This window comes from Marmota monax, unplaced genomic scaffold (genome assembly GCF_021218885.2).
Source record: "Marmota monax isolate L192 unplaced genomic scaffold, Marmota_monax_Labrador192_F-V1.1 WCK01_AAM20220418_F8-fsc00132, whole genome shotgun sequence".
Taxonomy (NCBI): domain Eukaryota; kingdom Metazoa; phylum Chordata; class Mammalia; order Rodentia; family Sciuridae; genus Marmota; species Marmota monax.
Genome location: NW_026695199.1, coordinates 8,315,384 through 8,337,028, shown reverse-complemented (window position 1 = coordinate 8,337,028; position 21,645 = coordinate 8,315,384). Strand labels below are relative to the sequence as shown.

Below are 21,645 nucleotides of genomic sequence, written 5' to 3'. Positions count from 1 at the left end.
AACCTAATATGAAGCCCCACATGTAAAGATTTATACCAGAGTTCCTTCAGGTACTTAAATATTTACATTTGTAATAGGCAGCTATTTAGTTTTAGTAAACCAGTTTCATAAGTACTAAAAGAAAGTCAAATAAGAGGATTGGGTTTTTTTTTCCTATCCTTTTAGATGAGTTGATAAGAACAACCAACTTGAAAAAATGCAATTTTAGTAGAACCTTTAAATTAAATTATACCAGTTGAAATGTGAATTATAATTTAGTCATTCAACACTAAAGCTTATATAGATATATTTTTTAACCCATTTAGTATCATAAAATAAAAATCAGTGATTTGGACAGACTGGTGTTCATACTGTTTAAACTACTTTTTGTATTTAGCATTTCTGTTTGTGAATATCTAATCAAAGAAGATATGGAGTCTGTTTTAAGAACTATATATGATTTTAAAATTTATATCTACAATATGTATATTAAATTACTTGATCTTTTTCTTAACATATAAAATAATTATATCAAGGTCATTAGATAATAATTTTACATGCCCTTTTCTCTTGATCTGGATCCTTAAGGATTCAAACAGTGTTTTGTTTTCTTTATTTTTCCTTTGACTTTAAGTGAACTTTAAAATGTATAATTGTAGAATGTGTGTTGCTATAATGTATAGTGTATGTTTGTGCCTGAAGTAAGGATTTTATGTAAAGTAAATTTCTCAATTAACAATCATGTTTATAATTGTTATGAGATCAATTTCAGTTTTATTCTTGGCAGGATCGTAACCTCTTTTCCCTGGTTTCAGATCCGGTTGTGAATCATGATTGCTTTCTGTCTGATGTAGTTGATAACTACTTTGGTAACACACACCCACACTCCTGTTGACCATTCAAAAATTAGTGCCCATACTTATATATTATGGCATTTTTAATAGTGGGGTGAAAAGGAATGGTGTTCACATTAACTCCAGAATTGAGTCAATGAGGAAATAAATTACCTGCAGCTGAATCTTCATTTTATCCTATGCACCTGACTTAACTAGCTATTACTTACATTACCTATTTGGGTGAAAATAATATCACAGCAAAATCTTAGTTAGAATAACTATTAATAATCCATATTTGAAGGTTAACTGTGTGTATACATTTGTTTCTACCCTAGTCTTTTAATTTTGTCCTCATATATCAGTGTGATTGCCAGATTGATTGTTAGGCATTTTAAGACCCCTCAGAATAATTCTTCTTGTGAGAAAATTTATTTCTATGTAAGGATCAAATTTTTATATTTGAAAAATTACATTTACACTATAGGGCTATGATGTAGAATGTAGTCATATTATTCCCCACCTGTAGTTAGTAAAAAAATAAAAATAAAAGAGGTTTTGTGTGAGTCAACTATTTTCCCTTTTTGATGTGGACTATTTTACCTTTTATTTTATGTCTAATTAAGAAGTTAAAAAATTTTCCATTTGTATTTAATTTTAGTACATAAAAATATTTTTGTTTTTGCTGTTGTTTTGAATTAAGGTTTTATACTTATATAAGTGGGGAATTTTATCTTTCAAGTGGATTATTACTTAGAAAATGGATTACTCTCTATACATATTTATATTGTCCAGTTAAAACCAGGAATATGAGTTATTAGTGCTGTAGTAGTCTCCCATAAAATGTTATTTTAAAAAGTCCTTAATATTTTTTAATAAATAATTCTTAACTATTACCTAACAATGTTTCATCCGTATTAAGTGCAGTTATTTTGTTCAACAGCAGTCAGTGGAAGAGCTTCTGCAATGTCAAATACTCCTACCCACAGTATCGCTGCTTCCATTTCCCAACCTCAGACTCCAACTCCAAGTCCTATCATCTCTCCTTCAGCCATGCTACCTATCTACCCTGCCATTGATATTGATGCACAGGTAAGCTCCAAATTAAGTGAGAGATGTTTTTTCATTAGAATTATATCATCATTAAGTATGTTAACCTTCAGTGATTTAAGCCATGTTAGACTGCTTTGTCGAAGACTTGAGCCACAATTATATATTTTAAATCATGAATTTTTTGTTTGTTTTTAATAAAATACCTAGTAGAGACTATTGTGGATAATTTTGTGATGTTCCAGTTTCCTTAATTACCATATAAATTTTTTTTTAAATTTTGTTATTGTTTAGAAAAGGATGTAATATAAAAAGAAATGTAAGATTAATATTTTCTTCTAATACTAAATTTGAATACATACTTTAAAATGCATAAGGGGTTTCATATAAAATAAGTGTTCTAGCATTTATTGATAGTATATCACATATACTCAGTTGCATTTATATATATTTTTCAAATTCTAATATTGCTGATTGAAATATATAGTGAATCTATCTGTGCCTATAAAATTTAGCATTTAAGTGATTGTAGGGGAATTAGAAGTACTTATTATCTCTTTGGATTATCTGAAAGAATAATGTGTGGAGGTGAAAAATGTCACCATTTTTAAGTTATACCTTAGAAAACTTGAGTACTATTATCTAATTTCTTTTAAATATTATTTTACTGTGAAATCTCAGGGTAAGGTGAGATTGTGTTTTGAACTAAAGAAAGGCCAAGAGGCCTAACTTACAAGACTGCTGAGCAAGGTGAACGTTTATTGACTTAAGGACTGAGAAAATGTTTGTAGTTTATATAGTTTTTGTATTTTGATTAATTATTGAGGGAGTTTATTACCAAAAACAAACAAGAAACAAACAAAAAAACACCTGAGTTTCATGGGGGCGGGGGGCTGGGGGCGGGGAGAGAACCATTAAGTGTATATATTCCTAACCTATTAAAAAATAAAATCTCTCTTTTACTAAAATATTTCTTGATAACACTGTGAAAAGGGAGTTTTATTTTTACTTCTGTTCTTGTTTCTCAAATGTCTGTTGTTTTATATATGTTAATAACTTTTTTTCTTGAGTACTTGAAATTTAAGGAACTATCTCATCCTAATCCTTAGACATACATATATGAGGTAGCTGTTCTTCATTACACTGGAAGGAGATCAAGCATTTTGTTTACAGTCACTTCATTTGACTAAGAAGTTGTGAGGCTTGGACCCAGATTGTGTGTTTGACTTCAAAAATACCACTCTTGGGCTGGGGGTATAGCTCAGTGGTAGAGCACTTGGCCTAGTATATTCATTCCCCAGTTATCCCCAGTTGTGTGTGTGTATGTGTGTGTGTAGACATCATTCTTAAGTACCATGCTGTACATTCTTTTTTAAACAACCAAAACAATTTGAGTCACACATGTGTTGAACCACAGATTCTTACAATTAATGTTGGTAGCAGTGTATAATTGGGTTAAACTTGGTGTTGAATTTGCATTACTTCCCCCAGATTTTTTTCTTTTGCTTTAAGCCTATTATATTTAGCCATAAATATTTTTTGAATTTTTATGGGAGCAAGAATTGATAAAGTAAAACTAATCTCTTTTAAAGTGATTAGTATCTATTTCAAATGAAATAGGCACAGAAGATGTGTGTCTAAGTGTGATCGTGATTTTACCAAAGGACATTATTGTAGTCAAGGTGAAATGATTTTACTACTCAACTAGTTACCACTATTGCCTTGAAAGGTAATTTATAAAATTTTTGCCTTTTAAGCATAGTAGGAATGCCTAAAAAGAAAGATTTGACTGCTTCCTTAAAAGTATCCGTTTTTATCTGATTTCTACATTGAGGTTTTTCATTTGTTGAATTAGCCTACCCTGAGTTAAATTAGTTTTTTCTTCTTCTTGTTTGTGTGTTTGTTTATTGTGGTACTGGGAGTTGAACCCAGCAGTGCTTTATCTTTGAACTATACTGCTGGCCCTTTTTATTTTGAGACAGTCTTCCTTGGACTTGTGATCCTCCTGCCTCAATCTCTGAAGTCATTGGGATTATAGGTGTGTGGCACAATACCCAGGCTGAGTTAAATTATTTTCTGTGCAGTTTACTATAAGTGCTGTGATGTTACAAAGTTCCTGTATTAGAAGAAATACCACAATAATATTCAGAAATAATTGTTCACAACTTTTGTCTTTTTCACTTATTTTAAAAATTTTACTAGTTTTTATATCAAGCAGGAAATTTTAAGTGATAAAAATAGAGATATTTTTGTGGACTAGGATTGTGGCTCAGTGGTACATTCAGCACTTGCCTCGCCTGCGTGAGGCACTTGGTTCAATCCTCAGCACCACATAAAAATAAAATAAAGATATTGTGTCCACCTACAACCCGAAAATATATATTTTAAAAAACAGATTTTTTTTGTGCATAATCCATCTGAAACCTTTTTTTTCAAAGAAAAATTATGTGAGTTCTTACATAATGGGATATTTTAGTTTATATAAGACAAGACTGCTGTAGCAGGTAAATGATACAATGAAAAAATACCAAGATTCATCTTTTTTTTAAGAATTGAATTTTTCTCTAGTAGTTAGATCTTTTGTTCATTTAACACTTTACAAATACAGATTGTGAATTCTTTATGTTTGGGATCTTCTTAGAAATGTTGTAGATTTCAGATTTTAGAATATTTACATAGATCTTACTAGTGAACATCTGTCATCAAATCCCAAGTTCTAAAATTTGAGACTTTTCAAGCATGATGTCAGCACTCAAAATTTCATGTTAGGAATGCTCAACTGGTATTTTAACTTAAACTAACAATCTTTTTGATAACCTCATGAAGTAGATACTGTTTTATTCCCAATTTACTGATGAGAAAAATGAACAAAAGAAGTGTTATTTTTTTAAAGCTTCAACATATGACTCCTTTTATAAAATGCTAATGATTCTGAAATATGGTCAATCCTTACACTCCTTGAATTGAAAATTATAGACAGGAATTAATGTTCTTAACAGGAATTAGCAGGAACCTTATATTTAATTTCTGTACCTGGAAGAATGCTAAAGAGTTTGCATTCTGTATAATGTTCCTGAAACCCATGTTTTTCAACTAGAAATCACTTTCTGTGTACAAGAGTGTTCCATGGGGTTGTGTACGCTCATAATGGTTTTATTGAATCAGGTCTGTCTGGATAGTTTCAATTTTAAGATTAATAGTACATACTGTTTTGTTACCAAAATGTGTTTTAGGAAAAATAAGTAAATTATAACTCAAAGGAATTATTTGGAGTACTATTTTACCAAAACTTTTAATAATATGGCTCTGATCTTTATTTTGAGGGATGTAACAGAACTTATTCCTGAGTACTGGACATAGAGAAACTAAGGAATCAAGTAGGGATTTTTTTTTTTTTAAACCACAGATTTTATAACTGGGGGTGTGACTCAGTGGTAGAGTGTGTGCTTAGCACGTACAAAGTGATGGATTCAGTCCCCAAAGCCAAATAAATAAACCAATAACTGCAGATTTTACATGACACTATAAATCTGACTTCCAAGGTTTAGAATTGAAAACCTCTGAGTTAATTGAATTTTTCTTTCTTTCTTTCTTATTGTATTTTGTGAAATTTGATTGAGTCTAGTTACCACTAAATGTGAGAAAGAACCAGTTGTTTGGTTCATGGGATACAAAACTTACTCCATGGCTGGAGGTCTGGCTTAGTGGCTCAGTGGTAGAGTGTTCGCCTTGCATGTGTGAGGCTTTGGGTTTAATTTGTAGTACCTTAAAAAAAAAAAAAGGCAGAAAATCTCAAGAAGTTATTCCAACATCTTTGTTGTCACATGTCCCTCATCTCTCTACATATATATTTACACACGTATACATTTATTTTTTGGTGGTACTAGGGTTTTAAGCCTGGGACCTATACCATTGAGCTAGATTCCCATCCCTTTTTATTTTTAATTTTCAGATAGTCTTCCTAAGTTGCTCAGACTAGCCTTAAACTTTTGATTTTCCAGCCTCAGCTTTTGGCGTAGATGGAACTACAGGCATGCAGCATCAAACCCAGCACCTTCATTTATTTCTCAACTGCTTACCTTTGTTTTACTCATATTTCTAAAAGCTTTTATTGAACTTAAGTATGGAAAAAATGCTTCCTTAGGCAATTTTGCTTTTTTCCCCCAGTTTTTAATAATTAACATGTTTATTATCTTCTAAGGAGAGTAGATAGTAACTTTAACTTGACATATCAAGACTAAGGGGATGCAGCTCAGTGGTAGAGGGCTTATTTATCATTCTTGAAGCTATGGGTTCAAACCCCAGTACCACACACACAAAAATCATCCATGTTTCAAGACTTAAGTTGTAAAGTGTGTGAAATTGTTTACTTTTAATGTTTTAAACATCGTTTGGATATTTTTCTCTATTCCTGTTGATTTTGAAGTATAGAGTTTTATTGTAATATAAGGAGGTTGGGAGAAATTAATTCAGTTATATGTAATATGCTACCGTTAAAATATTTCTGCTTTAGAATACATGTATTCTGCATGTTCATATGAACTAGTTTCAAATAGGTTATTCATTTTACTGATTATTTTCATTTATTAGATACCCTAAAGCGCTATTTTACTTTTTAAACTCACATATAACCTGACTGGATTAAAAAATGAGAAGTTTGGAATTCTAACAGTTCAGCTCTTTAAGTCCTTATAGTTTCCAAAGTAATTTATTTACTTGAAGACTAATTAATAGATGTACATCTTATTTTATAGAGAAGTTAGGTATGTTTTTTATCAGTATATCAGCTCATTAAAAGTGGCCTTTTCTTGAAGATGAAAAGCTTACCATCTGTCTTGTGATTTTTTTTCACTATGAATTACTATTCCAGATTTAGTTATAGTGAGAACTTACATAATGTTATTTATATTGAATACAATTTCATCATTTTTCCCTAAGGCAGAATTCACCGGAACAATATCTGTTAGGTATGAATTAATACTATACAGTATCATGAACTAAATACTTTCTTTAAAATGTAAACTTGTAAGAGCCAGTAAGCAAGCCCTGGGCATCTTTTTCCTTTTTCAGGTTTGAAACTTTTTCATAGATATATGACAAAGAAATGTAACTTCTTGACCACTCTATTGTAACATAATTTTGTGGGACATAATTTAAGTCAGATCTTTTCATTAAGCAAACTTTGCCTTCCAGAAACTCATTGTTTGTACTGTTATTGTTTTGATTGGCAATATTCAAAATACCTGATTTTTTTCGGTATCTTGTCAGTCATGTTGCCATCAACCCACACTTCTATATCAGTTAATTTGTTTATTGATGTATTGTGAAGCAGGGTAATAGCATTGGGGGATTGTACAGGTGCATGTTTGGGATATGGATGCCTCACTTCAGAACCTTATGTTTGTTATTCTCTTAAAAGAGTGTCATAAAATATTAGTGGCTTTAATTTCTCCTTAATGTAGAAATACAGTGGAGCTGTTTTTTTAGGTTTGATTCCTAAGGGAATTTGACCACCTCTCCTTTCTCAGCTTCAAATATTTTTCCCTTGCACTCATAATATATAATACTTCTCTCATACTTTGAATGTAAATTTGCCCTGTACAGTAATCAGTAAGATCTTAGTGAGCAGGACTTAAATTTTCTTTGTTGACCTTAGAGTATACAGCAGAGTTCTTTTATTATCAAAGGTGCCTAATAAATGTTAGTTTAATTTTTTTAATAACGTGGGAAAATACATGTTACTGATCCACAAAAATTTTTCATGCTTATCTTTTTCAAATTTTGAGTGTGTCTTCTTTTTATAAATCAGCACAGCTTCATAAATTTTCCTTTAGCCCTGAAAGAATTTTTAAAACCTATAAATTTCATCATAAAATTGACTTGTCTGCATATACACTAACAGAGAGGACATAAAACAGATATGCTTAACATTATATTTACTTCAATCTGCAGTGTGTTAGGCTGCTTATCATGTAATGGTAAGAGCAGGATTTTGTTATCAAGAAAATCCTCTTGGTTTTTAAAGCCTATCTCTACCAGTTATTAGCTGTGTGGACATTAGAAAGTTATTCTCCCCATTTTGTCTCTTTTTTTTCCTGAAATCAGACATAATAATTTCTTTTTTATAAACCTGAAATGAAGATCAAATACTATAACACAATCAGAGCTGTCACTCATGTAAGTTTCATGTCCTTCTCCATTGTTGTAGTTGGTGCATCTCTCCCTTGTGGCCATCCCTGATCTCTGCAGTCAGTAGCTCTGCTCTCTGCCAGCCTCTTCTGCAGAGCAGCTTTTGCGGTCTCCCTCTTCATCACTGACTAGTAGGCTTTTTCTTATTTCTTGACTCTATCGATTTTGCCTTTTGTCTCGTTTTTATTTTTATAATGGAGTTTGTTTCTTAGAGTGATTTACATTCTGGGAGGATATGCCTTTTTGTATTGATTACATTAAATATTATAAACATTGTATAGAAATAATACATATTTCATATATATATTCCTTTCTTTTATTAGTAATAGCCTTTGAATCTGTGACCTTTTACAACTATTGTCATTTATTCTACTTAATTAACAGTTATTATTTCCTGGGCAAAGCATCACTTACAGATGGAGAGTGAATACATTCATTACCTTTTAAAAACATTCAAAACCTTTTAAATGCTTTGAAGGTGATGGGCACATAATACAGTTTGGTAGAGATACATATGTGTAATGTTATATCTCTATGGTTAAGAGAGATCAACTCATCCTGAGACTTTCCTGTTTTTAGTACCAAAAGTCTCTCACTCATTCCAGAAATCCACCCTTTCCCCCAGTCCCGTGATATCATTCTTTTAAAGTATATCTAATTTGAATTTGCACTGCAAATACTCATTCATATTTGGTTTTGATTAAATGTACAGTCAGAATAGTATATTCATTTGTTCAAGTTGTTCCAAACACCCTAAAAAGTTTTCTAATACATTGACTATCAGTCATTCAATTAAATTAAATAAAAATTAATTCCCTCAGTCATAGCCATAGTCATGAGCCATATTTCAAGTTCAGTTAGGCACATAACACTAGTCATTATCTTTTTAGACAACACCGGTTTGGAGTACTAAATGTATGAAAAATTAGGTACTTGACTACATCAGTATTTGAACTATGATAGATTATGATTACTAGTAAATCCAGTATTGGTCACTATCATAGCAGATGTTAAATCATATATCGACTTGTCATGTCTAAATAATAATAGTCTTGGTGTTTCAAAGTACACAGAATATATATTTTTTGTTTCTTTTTATCTGGGGGCTTTGGTCTTAAACATAGCTAAGTTACTTGGAAACTATTTTTTCATTTCAAGACTTGCTTTTCAGCATTGTTAGGTGGGTCCAGAACAACTAATTTGGCCTCACTACTGAGGATTCTACTTGATACCTTGTGTGTTTTAATGTGTTTCTACTCTGGTGGGTAGGAACCAAACTATTCCTGGCCTTGTGTTCCAGCTTTAGGTGTTCAACTTAATCCCTTCTGGTGATCTTTTTTCTGGCCTCCAATAATTTCCTCATGCACATGTGCTCATCAGAATTCAGCTGAAGATTTGAGGAGACCCCCCCCTGCAGAACTCCAGAGTATTCTCTCTCTGCAGTGCTCTCCTCTTCAGTAATCTGCGCCATGAATTCTAGCCAACTTGACCTCTCCAGACTATCTTCTCAATTAGGGGAGATTGCCAGGTTCTGGGTACCCATTCCATACATTGCGCCTGGAAACTCTCCAGGCAGTTAAGTTGTGTTAATCATTTCTATTTTTAGGGATCCCTGTCCTGCATTACCTGTCTAAACAGTCGTTTCAAATAGTTGTCTTTTTTTTTTTTAAAGTTGTTTGAGATAGGAAAATAAATCTAGTCCGTGTTATTCCATTAATGGCCTGAAGCAGAAATGAATCCACACTGTTTCATTAATCATGTAGTTGAAAACAGTATATGGTAGAAGGTTAATTCTTAAAGTAAATACTAGGAAAAAAAGTAGAAGGTCATGCCTTTTCCCCTGGTATTTACTTTAAAATTGCCCATGGAGTTCAAGTGTTAACTTGTAGTTTTTTAAAAAAAGTTACTGGTTGGACACTAATGGGGGGAAAAGAACAATGAACCTTACTATTCAAGTACTTGATATTATAGTGGTACACATGTATCTCTGTGTATTTACTGTTAACATTTTAAAATTAATAAGCTAATAAGAAATTAATTTTTTACAGACTGAGAGTAATCATGACACGGCACTAACGCTTGCCTGTGCTGGTGGCCATGAGGAACTGGTACAAACACTGCTAGAGCGAGGAGCTAGTATTGAGCACCGAGACAAAAAAGGTAGGCCTCACTTTTATTAATTTTATTTTCTGTAATATTTGTGAAAGAAATTTTACGTATTTAGAAATACTACTTCTTGAGCCCCTTTTTGATGCTTAGGTATATTGGAAAATAGTATTGTTCTTTGGCTTAGCACATAGTGAGATCATTATTTTTCTCCAGGTTTTACTCCACTCATCTTGGCTGCTACGGCTGGTCATGTTGGAGTTGTGGAAATATTGCTGGACAATGGTGCAGACATTGAAGCCCAATCAGAAAGAACTAAGGACACACCACTATCCTTGGCTTGCTCTGGCGGCAGACAGGAGGTAAAATTTCCCCTTAGTGTAAATTTTTTCCTTTCTTGTTTAAAAAATGCTTATGTGATCTTTGTGTCTGTAGGAACAAGGATTTGATGTTTACATTTATCACGGTAATTCAAATATTATCTATTAGTAAATATAGTGTTAATATAAGCTACCTCCCAGAGAAGTCATATTTTTTGGAATCCTAAAAAAAAAATCTAAAAGTAGTACCTGTCTTAGGAATTCCTGTATATTGCACTTAGATTAAGAGAAAGACTAAAGCCAACTTCAATGACACACAGCCTGTAATCCCAGGAACTCAGGAGGACAAGGCAAGAGGATTGAAAGTCCAAGACCAGCCTCAATGACTTAGTGAGACACTGCCCCCCCCCCCCCAATCTCAAAATAAAAAGAACTAGATAGATCCCAGTGGTAAAGTGCCCCTGGATTCAATCTCCAGTACCAAAAGAAAAGAAAGCCTTAAGACATTCTAAATCAGATCGGAAAGCACCTGATGAACAGGGCTTATTTTCACTTCTCTTTTTCTGTCTTAGAATAACTGGTGTTAATCAAGTAGGTCTAAGAAATTATAGGTTTACACACACTTGTGTGTCTTCTAGCGTTTAATAATTAGCTGAATAGCCAGGTGTGGTGATGCATGCCTGCAACACCAGCTACTTGGGAGGCTGAGGCAGACAGATCACAAGTTTGAGGTCAACCTGGAAAACTTAGTGAGACCTGTGTCCAAAATAAATAAGAAGGACTGTGGGTGAATGCAGTGGTAGAGCACTTGCCTAGCTTGATCAAGGCCCTGGGTTCAATCCCCAGTACTGGGGGTGGGGGCGGCGGTGGGGGTGGGGGCAAATTAGCTGGATAACTTTAACTTTTATTCTCCAGATCCATTCTTATGTAATTGGGATCTAAGGTTTAAAAACCAGTCTCTGTAGATTCACAACTTTTCCATCAGGGAAAAGATGAATATTAGGTATAGGAAGCATCCTATGTCATCCAGATTAGTTTCCTACTGAAAAGTCATCTTCTTTCCCTTCCCTTCCACTCCTCTCCTTTCCCATCAAGTTGCCAAGTTTCCCCACCGTTCTTTATTCTGTTCTTTGAACAAATGAACAAAAGTTTATACCCTCTTCTATGTTCAGATGTTTGAGTCTTTGTTCATCAATGTTACCTACATTCTGTGGGTAACAGGTCCTGTTCAGTTGTTAGCCAGAGAATACCTTTTCCTTATTGTTCACTGTCTTAGTTTCTCCACCGTTTATGTCAGTATCATTTCTGAAATGTTATATCAAAAAAGTGCTCTGACCAGCCAATTATTATCTCCTATTTGAGCATTTTAAACTAGCCCTTCCTTCTTTACCAGTCATAGCAAAGGTTATATTGAACTCATTGTTAAACTCACTAAGTTTTTAAAATAAACTAACAAAAAAAAATATTTGGGAAGCAATTTCTACACAAAAGAATGGGAAAGCTAGTAAAATGGAGCAAGTATAGGAAGATAGGGGATGGTTATCCATTATCTTATAGATTAAAAAGAATTAGACTAACAATAATACAGGCACACATACATACATACATACAGTTTTTTAATAGACAGTTTTTGCTTTGGTTGACTGTTTTTGCAATTTTTTCCTGTTGGATTTGGAGTAGATATAATATGGGTGAATAGTTAGATTCACTTGCTACTAGAGATGATCTGTCAAGAGAAAGCAAAGACTTGTTTCTATTATGTGTTGTTTCTTCTGATCATGTTATTTCATTCTTCCATAATCCTCAGTGGAGGTGGTGGGTGTGGTGAAAGCTTTTTTTTACCAAATATTAGGTAAGACAGTTGGAAGTAAACAATTTGATAAATTTTATTTCTACTACATAGGAAAAAAATAGAGAGTCCTCTCAATCCTACATTCAAATATGAGGGCATAAATTTTTCAGTTAAATACCATTGAACTGTAAAGCTCATAATAATTAATTCTCTTTTTAAATGTAATAAAAGTGAATTTTTTCTTAACTGAAATTTTCTGTTATGCAGGTTGAAATCATACTTGCTGCATATATTAACAAAATTTTCAGTGTTGAATCCAAGATATTCTTTTGAAGATAATAATAAAGCCAATATAATACCGTGTTTCTGAGTTACATATTCTTATTAAAATGCTACAGATGAGGTTTATTATGAAAGTCTTTCAGATGATAATTAGCTTATAAACATCTCATTGCTTTAATTTGTTGTCTTTAGAATTAAGTGTTTTGAAATAATTAGTTAAACTTAGCCAGCTTTACTATAAAAATAACAAATTTTTAGATAATGGAACTCAAGAGAACTTCACAAATTTGAAATTTAGAGTTTTATACTATATTGACTTTAAAAAACTCTGTAAAATAAAATAGCCTAATATCATTTTTTTGTTTTGTTTTTATACCTTGTCAAGCTGGCTGATCTTACTGGCTCTGAAAGCAAAATGTGAAAGTCATATTTAAATTTGGTATAGCTTTATTCAAATAAATAAAATTTTAGCTGATAAGCAAAAGAAAGCACTGTTTATAAGCATTTATTATATCCCAGTTAGTATTTTCACTAATATAACGTTTATTATTTTCCAGTTTTTACCTTAGTGAAAGTACTAATTGGGGCTGGAGCATGTTGGCACATACCTGTAATCCCAGCAGTTTGGGAGGCTAAAGCAGGAGGATCATGAGTTCAAAGCCAGCCTCAGCAAAATTGAGGCACAAAGCAACTCAGTAAGACCCCATCTGTAAATAAAATACAAAGTATGGCTGGGGATGTGGCTCAGTGGTCAAGTTCTTTGAATTCAATACCCCAATCCCCAGTAAAACCACCCTCCCCCCAAAAAAGTGCTGATTGGGTATAATATAGTATAGTAAATAATAATTATTATTATGATAATATAATAATATTAGCAAAAACATGAACTGGGAAATAATAAATGTAGTTATTAGTAAGAGCAAAGTTAGGAGCCAGCTATGGTTTGGAGTCGATCTTAACTTTCCTGTGTAAAATGAAGATGAAAATAATAATACCTGTTTCAAAGGATTGTTTTGTACTTTAAATGGCATGGGGCAAATGATGGATGAATGGCCAATAAGCACTTACATAAATCCTAAACATTTTTAGTTATCAGGAAAAGGCAGTTGAGACCCAATGGGATACTGCCACACATCCTCTATAATGGATATAAAGTTAGACTGGTAATAAAAAATGTTGCTGAGGATATAGAACAACCAGAACTCATGCATTGTTTATAGGAGTATAAATAGAACAACCACTTTTGGGAAAGTTCTTTCAGTTTCTTGTAAAACTGTACATCCAGAAATCCTATAGCTAAATAGGACTTAGCCTAATAAAATATTAATGGTAAAATCTAGATAGTTAATATATATATAAAGTTTTCTCAACTCTTGTATATTTGTAAATTTTCATAAAATTTTAAAAGATAGTTTATTACCTTTTATTCTAGTTTTAAAAAATCTAGTTACCAATTGAAAGGTTTAAAATTATTTGAAATACATTCATATATACAAATGCAGAAAAAAAATTCTGTCCCATATTACTTCTACTTTAGTACTATGTTGTGGAATAACCCAGAAACACTGATTTCCAGAATAGCATCTCTCAACAATTTTGAGGTCTAGGTCCTCCATGGACAATACTATATCTTTTCAGTAGATTTCTAAATGGCTTTTACTTGACAGACTCTCTCTTTGTTTGCTGCTAAGACCTCTTGCTATTATTTGAGGCTGGTTTGGGGCAGAGGATAAATGAAGGAAAGTTCTCTTTGGGTTATACGATAAACCACAAAAAAAGTGAGTGGGGGGGGGATTAGAAATATACACCTTGAAAATGACTTACCCACCATAAGAAAACACATTGCTTTCTTTTTTTCTTTCCAGGTGGTGGAGCTGTTGTTAGCTCGAGGGGCAAATAAAGAGCACAGGAATGTTTCTGATTACACACCTCTAAGCCTGGCTGCTTCTGGTGGCTATGTGAACATCATCAAAATATTACTAAATGCAGGAGCTGAGATTAATTCTAGGCAAGTTTTATTCTTTCACTGTAAGCCATTTATTTAGATACAGTGTTATGTTTCAGGTAATTGTAGAACACCTATTCTTAATGCCACTTTTAGGCCTTTAAAATATAAATTGTGAAGAGATTTTTAAGATTTATTTTATTTAAGTAATTAAAACTTAACATATAAGTTGGAAAATATACTATATTTCATACAGTGGCACTAAACTTAGACACAATTTGCTTAATTTTTGTTAAGCAAGCAAATATGTGCCAAGAGATAAAAAGTTCAGCTGCATGTGGTAGCACATGCCTATAATTCTGGTGACTTAGGAGGCTGAGGCAGGAAGATCACAGGTTCGAAGGTAGCCTCAACAATTAAAAGAAAAAAGTTTATTATCTTATGAGTAACTTAATAACTTTCTAGCCCAGGTTATTATGTTTGAATGAGATAAAGACAAAATATCTAATAAAAAGATTTTTAAAGGAGACTTGGTAATAAATTGAAAGATTTACTAAGACTGAGAAAAATGGTTAAATTTTTAAATAATCCTGCAAAATAAATAATCTTATTGAAATTCTTTATCATCATCCAGTTCTTTAGTGTAAAATATATTTTTTTCCTTCTGTTCTTACCATAATGCTCACCCCCAGAACTGGTAGCAAATTGGGCATTTCTCCACTGATGTTAGCAGCTATGAATGGGCATACCGCTGCTGTTAAGCTCCTGTTGGACATGGGCTCTGATATAAATGCTCAAATAGAAACCAATCGGAACACTGCCCTTACATTAGCCTGCTTCCAAGGAAGAACTGAAGTGGTTAGTCTTCTGCTTGATAGAAAAGCAAATGTTGAACACAGAGCTAAGGTAAGAAAAAGTCTGAGATTTACCCATGAAATTTGCTGCTTTCATATTTAAGGTGTATTGGTAGCAATATGATAATTATACTTTTAGTACTTTCTTTTTTTAAATTTTTTTTTTAAGTTGTAGTTGGACACAATACCTTTATTTTATTTATTTATTTTTATGTGGTTCTGAGAATTTTGAACCCAGTGTCTTCCAATGCTAGGCAAGCACTCTACTGCTGATCCACAATTCTAGCCCTAATTTTTAGTACTTTCTATTAACATTTATCTCCTACATATATATTGAATCAAAGTTCAAGCAGTGGCACATGCTTGTTATCCCAGGGGGCTGAGGCAGGAGGATTGCATATTTGAGGCCATTTTCCATGATTTAGTGAGATAATCAGCAATTTATTAAGATCCTTTCTAAATAAAAAATGAAAAGGATTGGGGATGTTGCTCAGTGATAAAGTGCCCCTGGGTTCAATCCTTAGTACCGAAAATATAATAGTAATAAAATAATGATAATAATAGAAATCATTTGTTTAACTTAAGCATTAACTCTGAAAATAACTCAGCAACACATTTTTGTAGGTATTATTGTTATTAGGATTATCAGCTGAAAAATGGGCTATTTTGAAAGAGAACAGAGAGGAAAATTTATTTAGTGCCAGATAGAGGTCACATAGTTGGATCTCATTCATATTCTCATTACAACAATATCATTGATTTTAGGTGTAATTATCTTCTTTTAGTAGATCAGACTATAATTCAGACTAATAAGTGTTGATGGTGAAATTTAGTTGTGAATCTTTATAAAAGCTATTCCATATTGCTTCATCATATTGTTATTTTGTTCCATGTTGGCTGTTTCTAGTCTGTTCCATGTTTTTTTATTTTTCACTAAACCTAGACTGGTCTCACACCACTAATGGAAGCTGCCTCTGGTGGATATGCAGAGGTGGGCCGAGTACTTCTGGATAAAGGTGCTGATGTTAATGCCCCTCCAGTGCCCTCCTCAAGAGATACAGCTTTAACCATAGCAGCAGATAAAGGGCATTATAAATTTTGTGAGCTTCTCATTGGCAGGTATGATATTACTTACTATATCTTTCCTATCCTTCATATTATGAGCATAAGTATTACCAGTGATTATTATTCTCTCTCGGCAGTTGCACTATTAAAAAATCAAGTGTGATTACTTTTTCTATGAACTGTAAGTGTTTTTTTCACACCTGTTATTTTTTATTCATCCAGGGCTATGGTACATTGTCTGTATTTCAATGCAACCTAAAATAATTTTTCTTCCTTTCTTGTATGCATATACTTTTAAAGTGTTATAATAAGCTCTTTAAGCATCCAGTTGCTGTCATCCATACAATTTGAGTTTTGCAGAGTATTACTCTCAAGTCTTAAAACTCTGGCAGTGATCTAAGACTTCCTTGTTGATTTTCTTATTGTTTACAGTAGTTAAGAATTTAGGTGTCAGTTGTAGAACTGTTCAAGGTATCAGAGAGGATCCAGGATAGTTTTTACTTTCACTTTAAGTTGCCTGCCAGTTTCCTAAATACATTTGTCCTCCTTACCTGGATTTTCTACTTTAAAGACCTTCGCATGGTACCCTAAACAGTAGTATTTGGTACTGACTACTATTAACTATGATTATTAACTACTTTTACTGCCATGTATCTTCTTACCTACTTTGATACCCACTGAGTGCTAAATCTACATTTATTCTTTGACTTCATTATTTTCTGACATACACAGTCCAAGTAAATGGATAAAAATAATCTGAAACAGGTATGATTGCCTCAGAGGATACTGGTTTTTATCTCTAGGATACTGTGTTAGTATATCGATTATGCTGTTATCAGGATATACTTCTATTTTTCACTAAACAAATTTTCACATTCTTAGGTTTTAAAACTCAGTATTATGTAGTCATTATTTTAAAAATACAATCAGTTATTGGATATATGAAATTTATTTGATTTGATGGCTGGAAATTGTCATGTAATTCTGAGAGAACTATTTTGGTCCTCGAATATTAAGAACAATTTTCATCTGTTCAGAAATTTTCACATAGGTATAATTGATTTTTATTACATTCCATTTCATTTAAGATAGTGCTCTCTGTGTCATTCATTTTTAGGGGAGCTCATATTGATGTACGTAACAAGAAGGGGAACACTCCATTGTGGCTAGCAGCAAATGGTGGACACCTCGATGTGGTTCAGTTACTGGTGCAAGCAGGTGCAGATGTAGATGCAGCAGATAACCGCAAAATAACTCCTCTTATGGCAGCATTTAGAAAGGTAGAAGTCTTTTCATTCCCTTTTACTTGGATATTTTCCCTTTCTGCTAGAACGTGTATATGGTCCAGTGATTACTGAAGACTCTCAATTTGTAATTTAGAACCTTTGGTGAAAGCAAGTGATAAAATATGCAAATAATTACTCTGTTAGCAACAATGAAAGATGGACAAATACAGGTATTATGGAAAAGCTAGAAATATTATCCACATTGGACATCAAAGCTAAGTAAACTTTTAGAAAGCTATTGTAAGTAGTATTTTCAAAATTTAGTTGTGGTATTAATCTTTCACTGTAAATCCAATTAAGAGTAACCAATTTGAACTACTTGTATGTAGATGTTTTTGTGTATTGTTGCTGTAGAGAAAAATTTACTCTATGTGTGTGTGTACATATGCATTTATTTTTGCAGTGTTGGGGATTGAACCCAAAGGTATTCTATCAATGAAGCCACATCCCCACCTCTTTTAAATTTTTTTTTAAATTTTGAGACAGTTGCCAAGGCTGGCCTCAAATTTGCAATCTTCCTGCAATCAGCCTGCCTAATCATTGGGATTATAGGTGTGTGCCACCACAGCAGGCATAATCATTTTTAGGGAAAAAAAGAAATGAAAATCTAGATATTGATACTTTAAACTGTAGAAATTCAAATATACTACCTTTAGAAGTAGAAATATGAATTTGATGAAAGTTAAAGAAACTGTTATTTTCTGTAGTAAAAGCTGGTATAAGTAAAATGATTGGGTTGATAATCTCATTGATTTCCTAATGTAATTTTCGTTTGTTATTGGGAAAACCAGATCACTATTTCAGGGATTCTGTGCTTTTTGAATTTTGTCATTTGGTGAAATTCTCTGTAGATTCCAAAATGTTGATCAGTTCTAATATATAAATTGCAAGAAGTAATTTCTTCTGTTATTCTCTCTGATGTGTGGGCGTGTGTGTGGTGATACTGGATATTGAACTAGGGCAGTCTACATAGTACTGAAGTACATTGCCAGACCTTTCTTTTTATTCTGTTGTTTCCTTAGATGTTCTGGACTACCTAAATCCAATCGTCTTGTGTTTTTCTTCAACAGTCAAACTTACTCTTTCTCAATGGCTAATTACCTCTAATCTAAACAAGCTAACATATTATTATCAAGTTAATCTTCCTAACTACTCCACTACATTACTACTCTCTTTTAAGAACTCTACAGTCTCTGAAGTCTTTGAAATTCCAACAGTTTGGTATTCAAAGCCACTCCAGTATAGTGCTTTAGGTATCATCTCCCTTTATGAATTCTCTCCTTGCTTGATCTTTTTCTTCTTTATCTCATATAACCTTTGTTCTCATCAAGAATGCCAAGTCCTTCTTTTTTTTTTTTTTTTCTCCAAAGTTCCTCATTCTTTGGGCACTTTAAATTTCTCCTCCTGTATAAACTGTTTCCATTCCATTTGCACTCACACTGAGATCTCTGATCTCCTAGAGGTTATAGAAGTTCTATAGTCCTTTATTGTCTTTATCATTTGGTTTGACATATATATTTATATGTCATTACCCTTAAATATTAGTAATTTCTCTATTATTGTTACTCTTAATGTCTGGCATGCATATATATCTTTGTAATAGGGCATTTTAACTTCCTATGAACAGTGCTTATCTTTTGTATTCATTCTACTATTTATTGAGTATCTGTTATATGAAATTGTAATGACTGTAATATTGTGCTAGATAGGATGCAACAGTTAGGCTTTTCTTTTCTTTCTTTCTTTCTTTTTTTTTTTTAAAAAAATGGAACCTAATCAGGGAGGTGAGATCCCATGCCCAAGTCAGATAAGTGTCAGTTTTCCCATTGTAAATAGTTAAAGCTAAAGACTAAAAATTTTAGGGAGATCATTAGGAAATGAGGGTAGTGGCATTTGAGCAGTTAAAGGATACCTTATAAAAGCTACAAAAAAAAAAAAAAAGGACCAAATAGAGGTAATAGAGGACATATCTTAAAGACTAACAGCTTAAATACTATCAGCTGTCTATCCAGACTGGCTGAATTATAGGTATTGTGTAGAGAGCAGTGGTGCATTTTGGGGAAAGTGAAGCAACTGTTGAATGTTAAATAAGATTTTGAGCCGGGCACAGTGGCACGTGTCTGTAATCCTAGCGGCTCAGGAGGCTGAAGCAGGAGAATCAAGAGTTCAAAGCCAGCCTCAGCAACTTAGTGATGTACTCAATGAGACCCCATCTCTAAAATAAAATATAAAAAGGGGCTGGGATGTGGCTCAGTGATTAAGCACCCCTGAGTTCAATCCCTGGTACCAAAAAAAAGATTTTAAACATTACTTAGATACTGAAATGTTTCTCCTCAGAGTGGTTTTGCATTATTTGGTGCTGTTGTTGCACATTCCTGTAATCCCTGCAGCTTGGGGAGGCTGAGGCAGGAGGATCAAGAGTTCAAAGCCAGCCTCAGCAAAGGCGAGGTGCTAAGAAACTCAGTGAGACCCTGTCTCTAAATAAAATACTAAATAGAGCTGGGAATGTGGCTCAGTGATCGAGTGCTCCTGAGTTCAATGCCTGGTTCCCCCGCCCACTCCCAAAAGAATGAACAATGTAGATTTAACTCCTCAGAACCACAGCCTACCTTTTTCTTTTTTCATTTTTAGTGCAAACATGCAATTAAGTTTACTTTTTGGCTCTAATGTTAATTAATGTCAAAGTTCACACTGTGTAGATTTATTGAATCCTGTTAGAGTCTGTGTTCGATCTGACATTGACATCTCTTTTAGGGTCATGTGAAGGTGGTACGCTACTTAGTCAAAGAAGTCAATCAGTTTCCATCAGATTCTGAATGTATGAGATACATAGCAACCATCACTGATAAGGTAATATGTTGTTCATATTCATCCCACTATATGAGTCGGAGGTTCCATTTAATTGGTATAGCTCCTATGCTAAGAAAAATCTTGGTTTGAACAATAAATATATAAAATTTCATTTATCTCTATGAAGATAAATGAACTGTAACAGATTAATGGATTAATGAAACATTCTCTGTGATAGAATTACTTTGCTTTTTAACTAGTTTTAAGCTGATTCTTACTGTAACACTAAACACTTCAAAGCAAAATTATTATTCATTAGTATTATCGTATCTATGTAGATATATACATATATATCTAGATTGATAATATATTCTGAAAGAGGAATTTGCTGTTTTTTTTATTACCAGCAAAAAATAGTATGTTTAGTCATAGGCAGAAAACCTTAAAGCCATGTTATGTGATATAAAATTTAGGGTTTAACTATCAGTTTATTAATGAGTTGGAAGCTGGGCATGGTAGCACATGCTGGTAGTCCCAGCTACTCTGGATGCACAGGTGGGAGGATCACTTGAGCTCAGAAGTTTAAGGGACAATCATTACAAGTCATACATAGTTAGACTTCATCTCAAATGACAAAACAAAAATCAAACAAACAAACAAAACCAAAGTGTATTGGCTAGAATTATGGAGGAAATGTGGGGAACATAAATAAAATCTTTATTCTTTTTCTTTCTTGCTTTCTTTTTTTTTTTTTTTTTTTTTTAAGGTTAGGGGTATGGTAGTAGGTATTGAACCCATGAGGGGCGTTCAATCACTGAGCTACATCCTCAGCCCTTTTTATTTTTTATTTCTACACAGAGTCTTGCTAAGTTGCTGAGGTTAGCCCCAAACTTGAGATCCTCCTGCCTGCCTTAGTTAGCCTCCTGAGTTGTTGGGATTATAGGCATGTGCCACTATTCCTGGCAAAATAAATTTCTATTCCATTTTGTTTTGTGGTTTATACATTATATGATAGTGGGCAGTTTTCCCCCCTTATGTTTAATTTAAAATAAACTAGGTGATTCTCTGACTCCAGATTTTTGTATGACAATTAGCAGTCCTGGATTCCATATGATTTGGTATATGGGGAGAAAGAAGAGATTAAGATAAGAAAT

General features: G+C 33.0%; 1 protein-coding gene across 7 annotated transcripts in view; it reads left to right on the top strand.

The window, feature by feature from the left end:
- The window catches only part of Ankrd17 (ankyrin repeat domain 17), a 148,238-nt gene that overhangs the window by 97,586 nt on the left and 29,007 nt on the right, over nt 1-21,645 (top strand). For 4 of the 7 annotated variants that reach the window (XM_046428664.2, XM_046428668.2, XM_046428667.2 and 1 more), the window contains 8 exons: nt 1,756-1,904; nt 10,100-10,211; nt 10,374-10,519; nt 14,417-14,559; nt 15,189-15,402; nt 16,294-16,469; nt 17,533-17,695; nt 20,456-20,551. In XM_046428664.2, coding sequence (XP_046284620.1) covers nt 1,756-1,904; nt 10,100-10,211; nt 10,374-10,519; nt 14,417-14,559; nt 15,189-15,402; nt 16,294-16,469; nt 17,533-17,695; nt 20,456-20,551 — 1,199 coding nt within the window. The remainder of the gene's footprint in view (nt 1-1,755; nt 1,905-10,099; nt 10,212-10,373; nt 10,520-14,416; nt 14,560-15,188; nt 15,403-16,293; nt 16,470-17,532; nt 17,696-20,455; nt 20,552-21,645) is intronic. The other 3 variants (XM_046428665.2, XM_046428669.2, XM_046428666.2) reach the window with 2 other exon arrangements.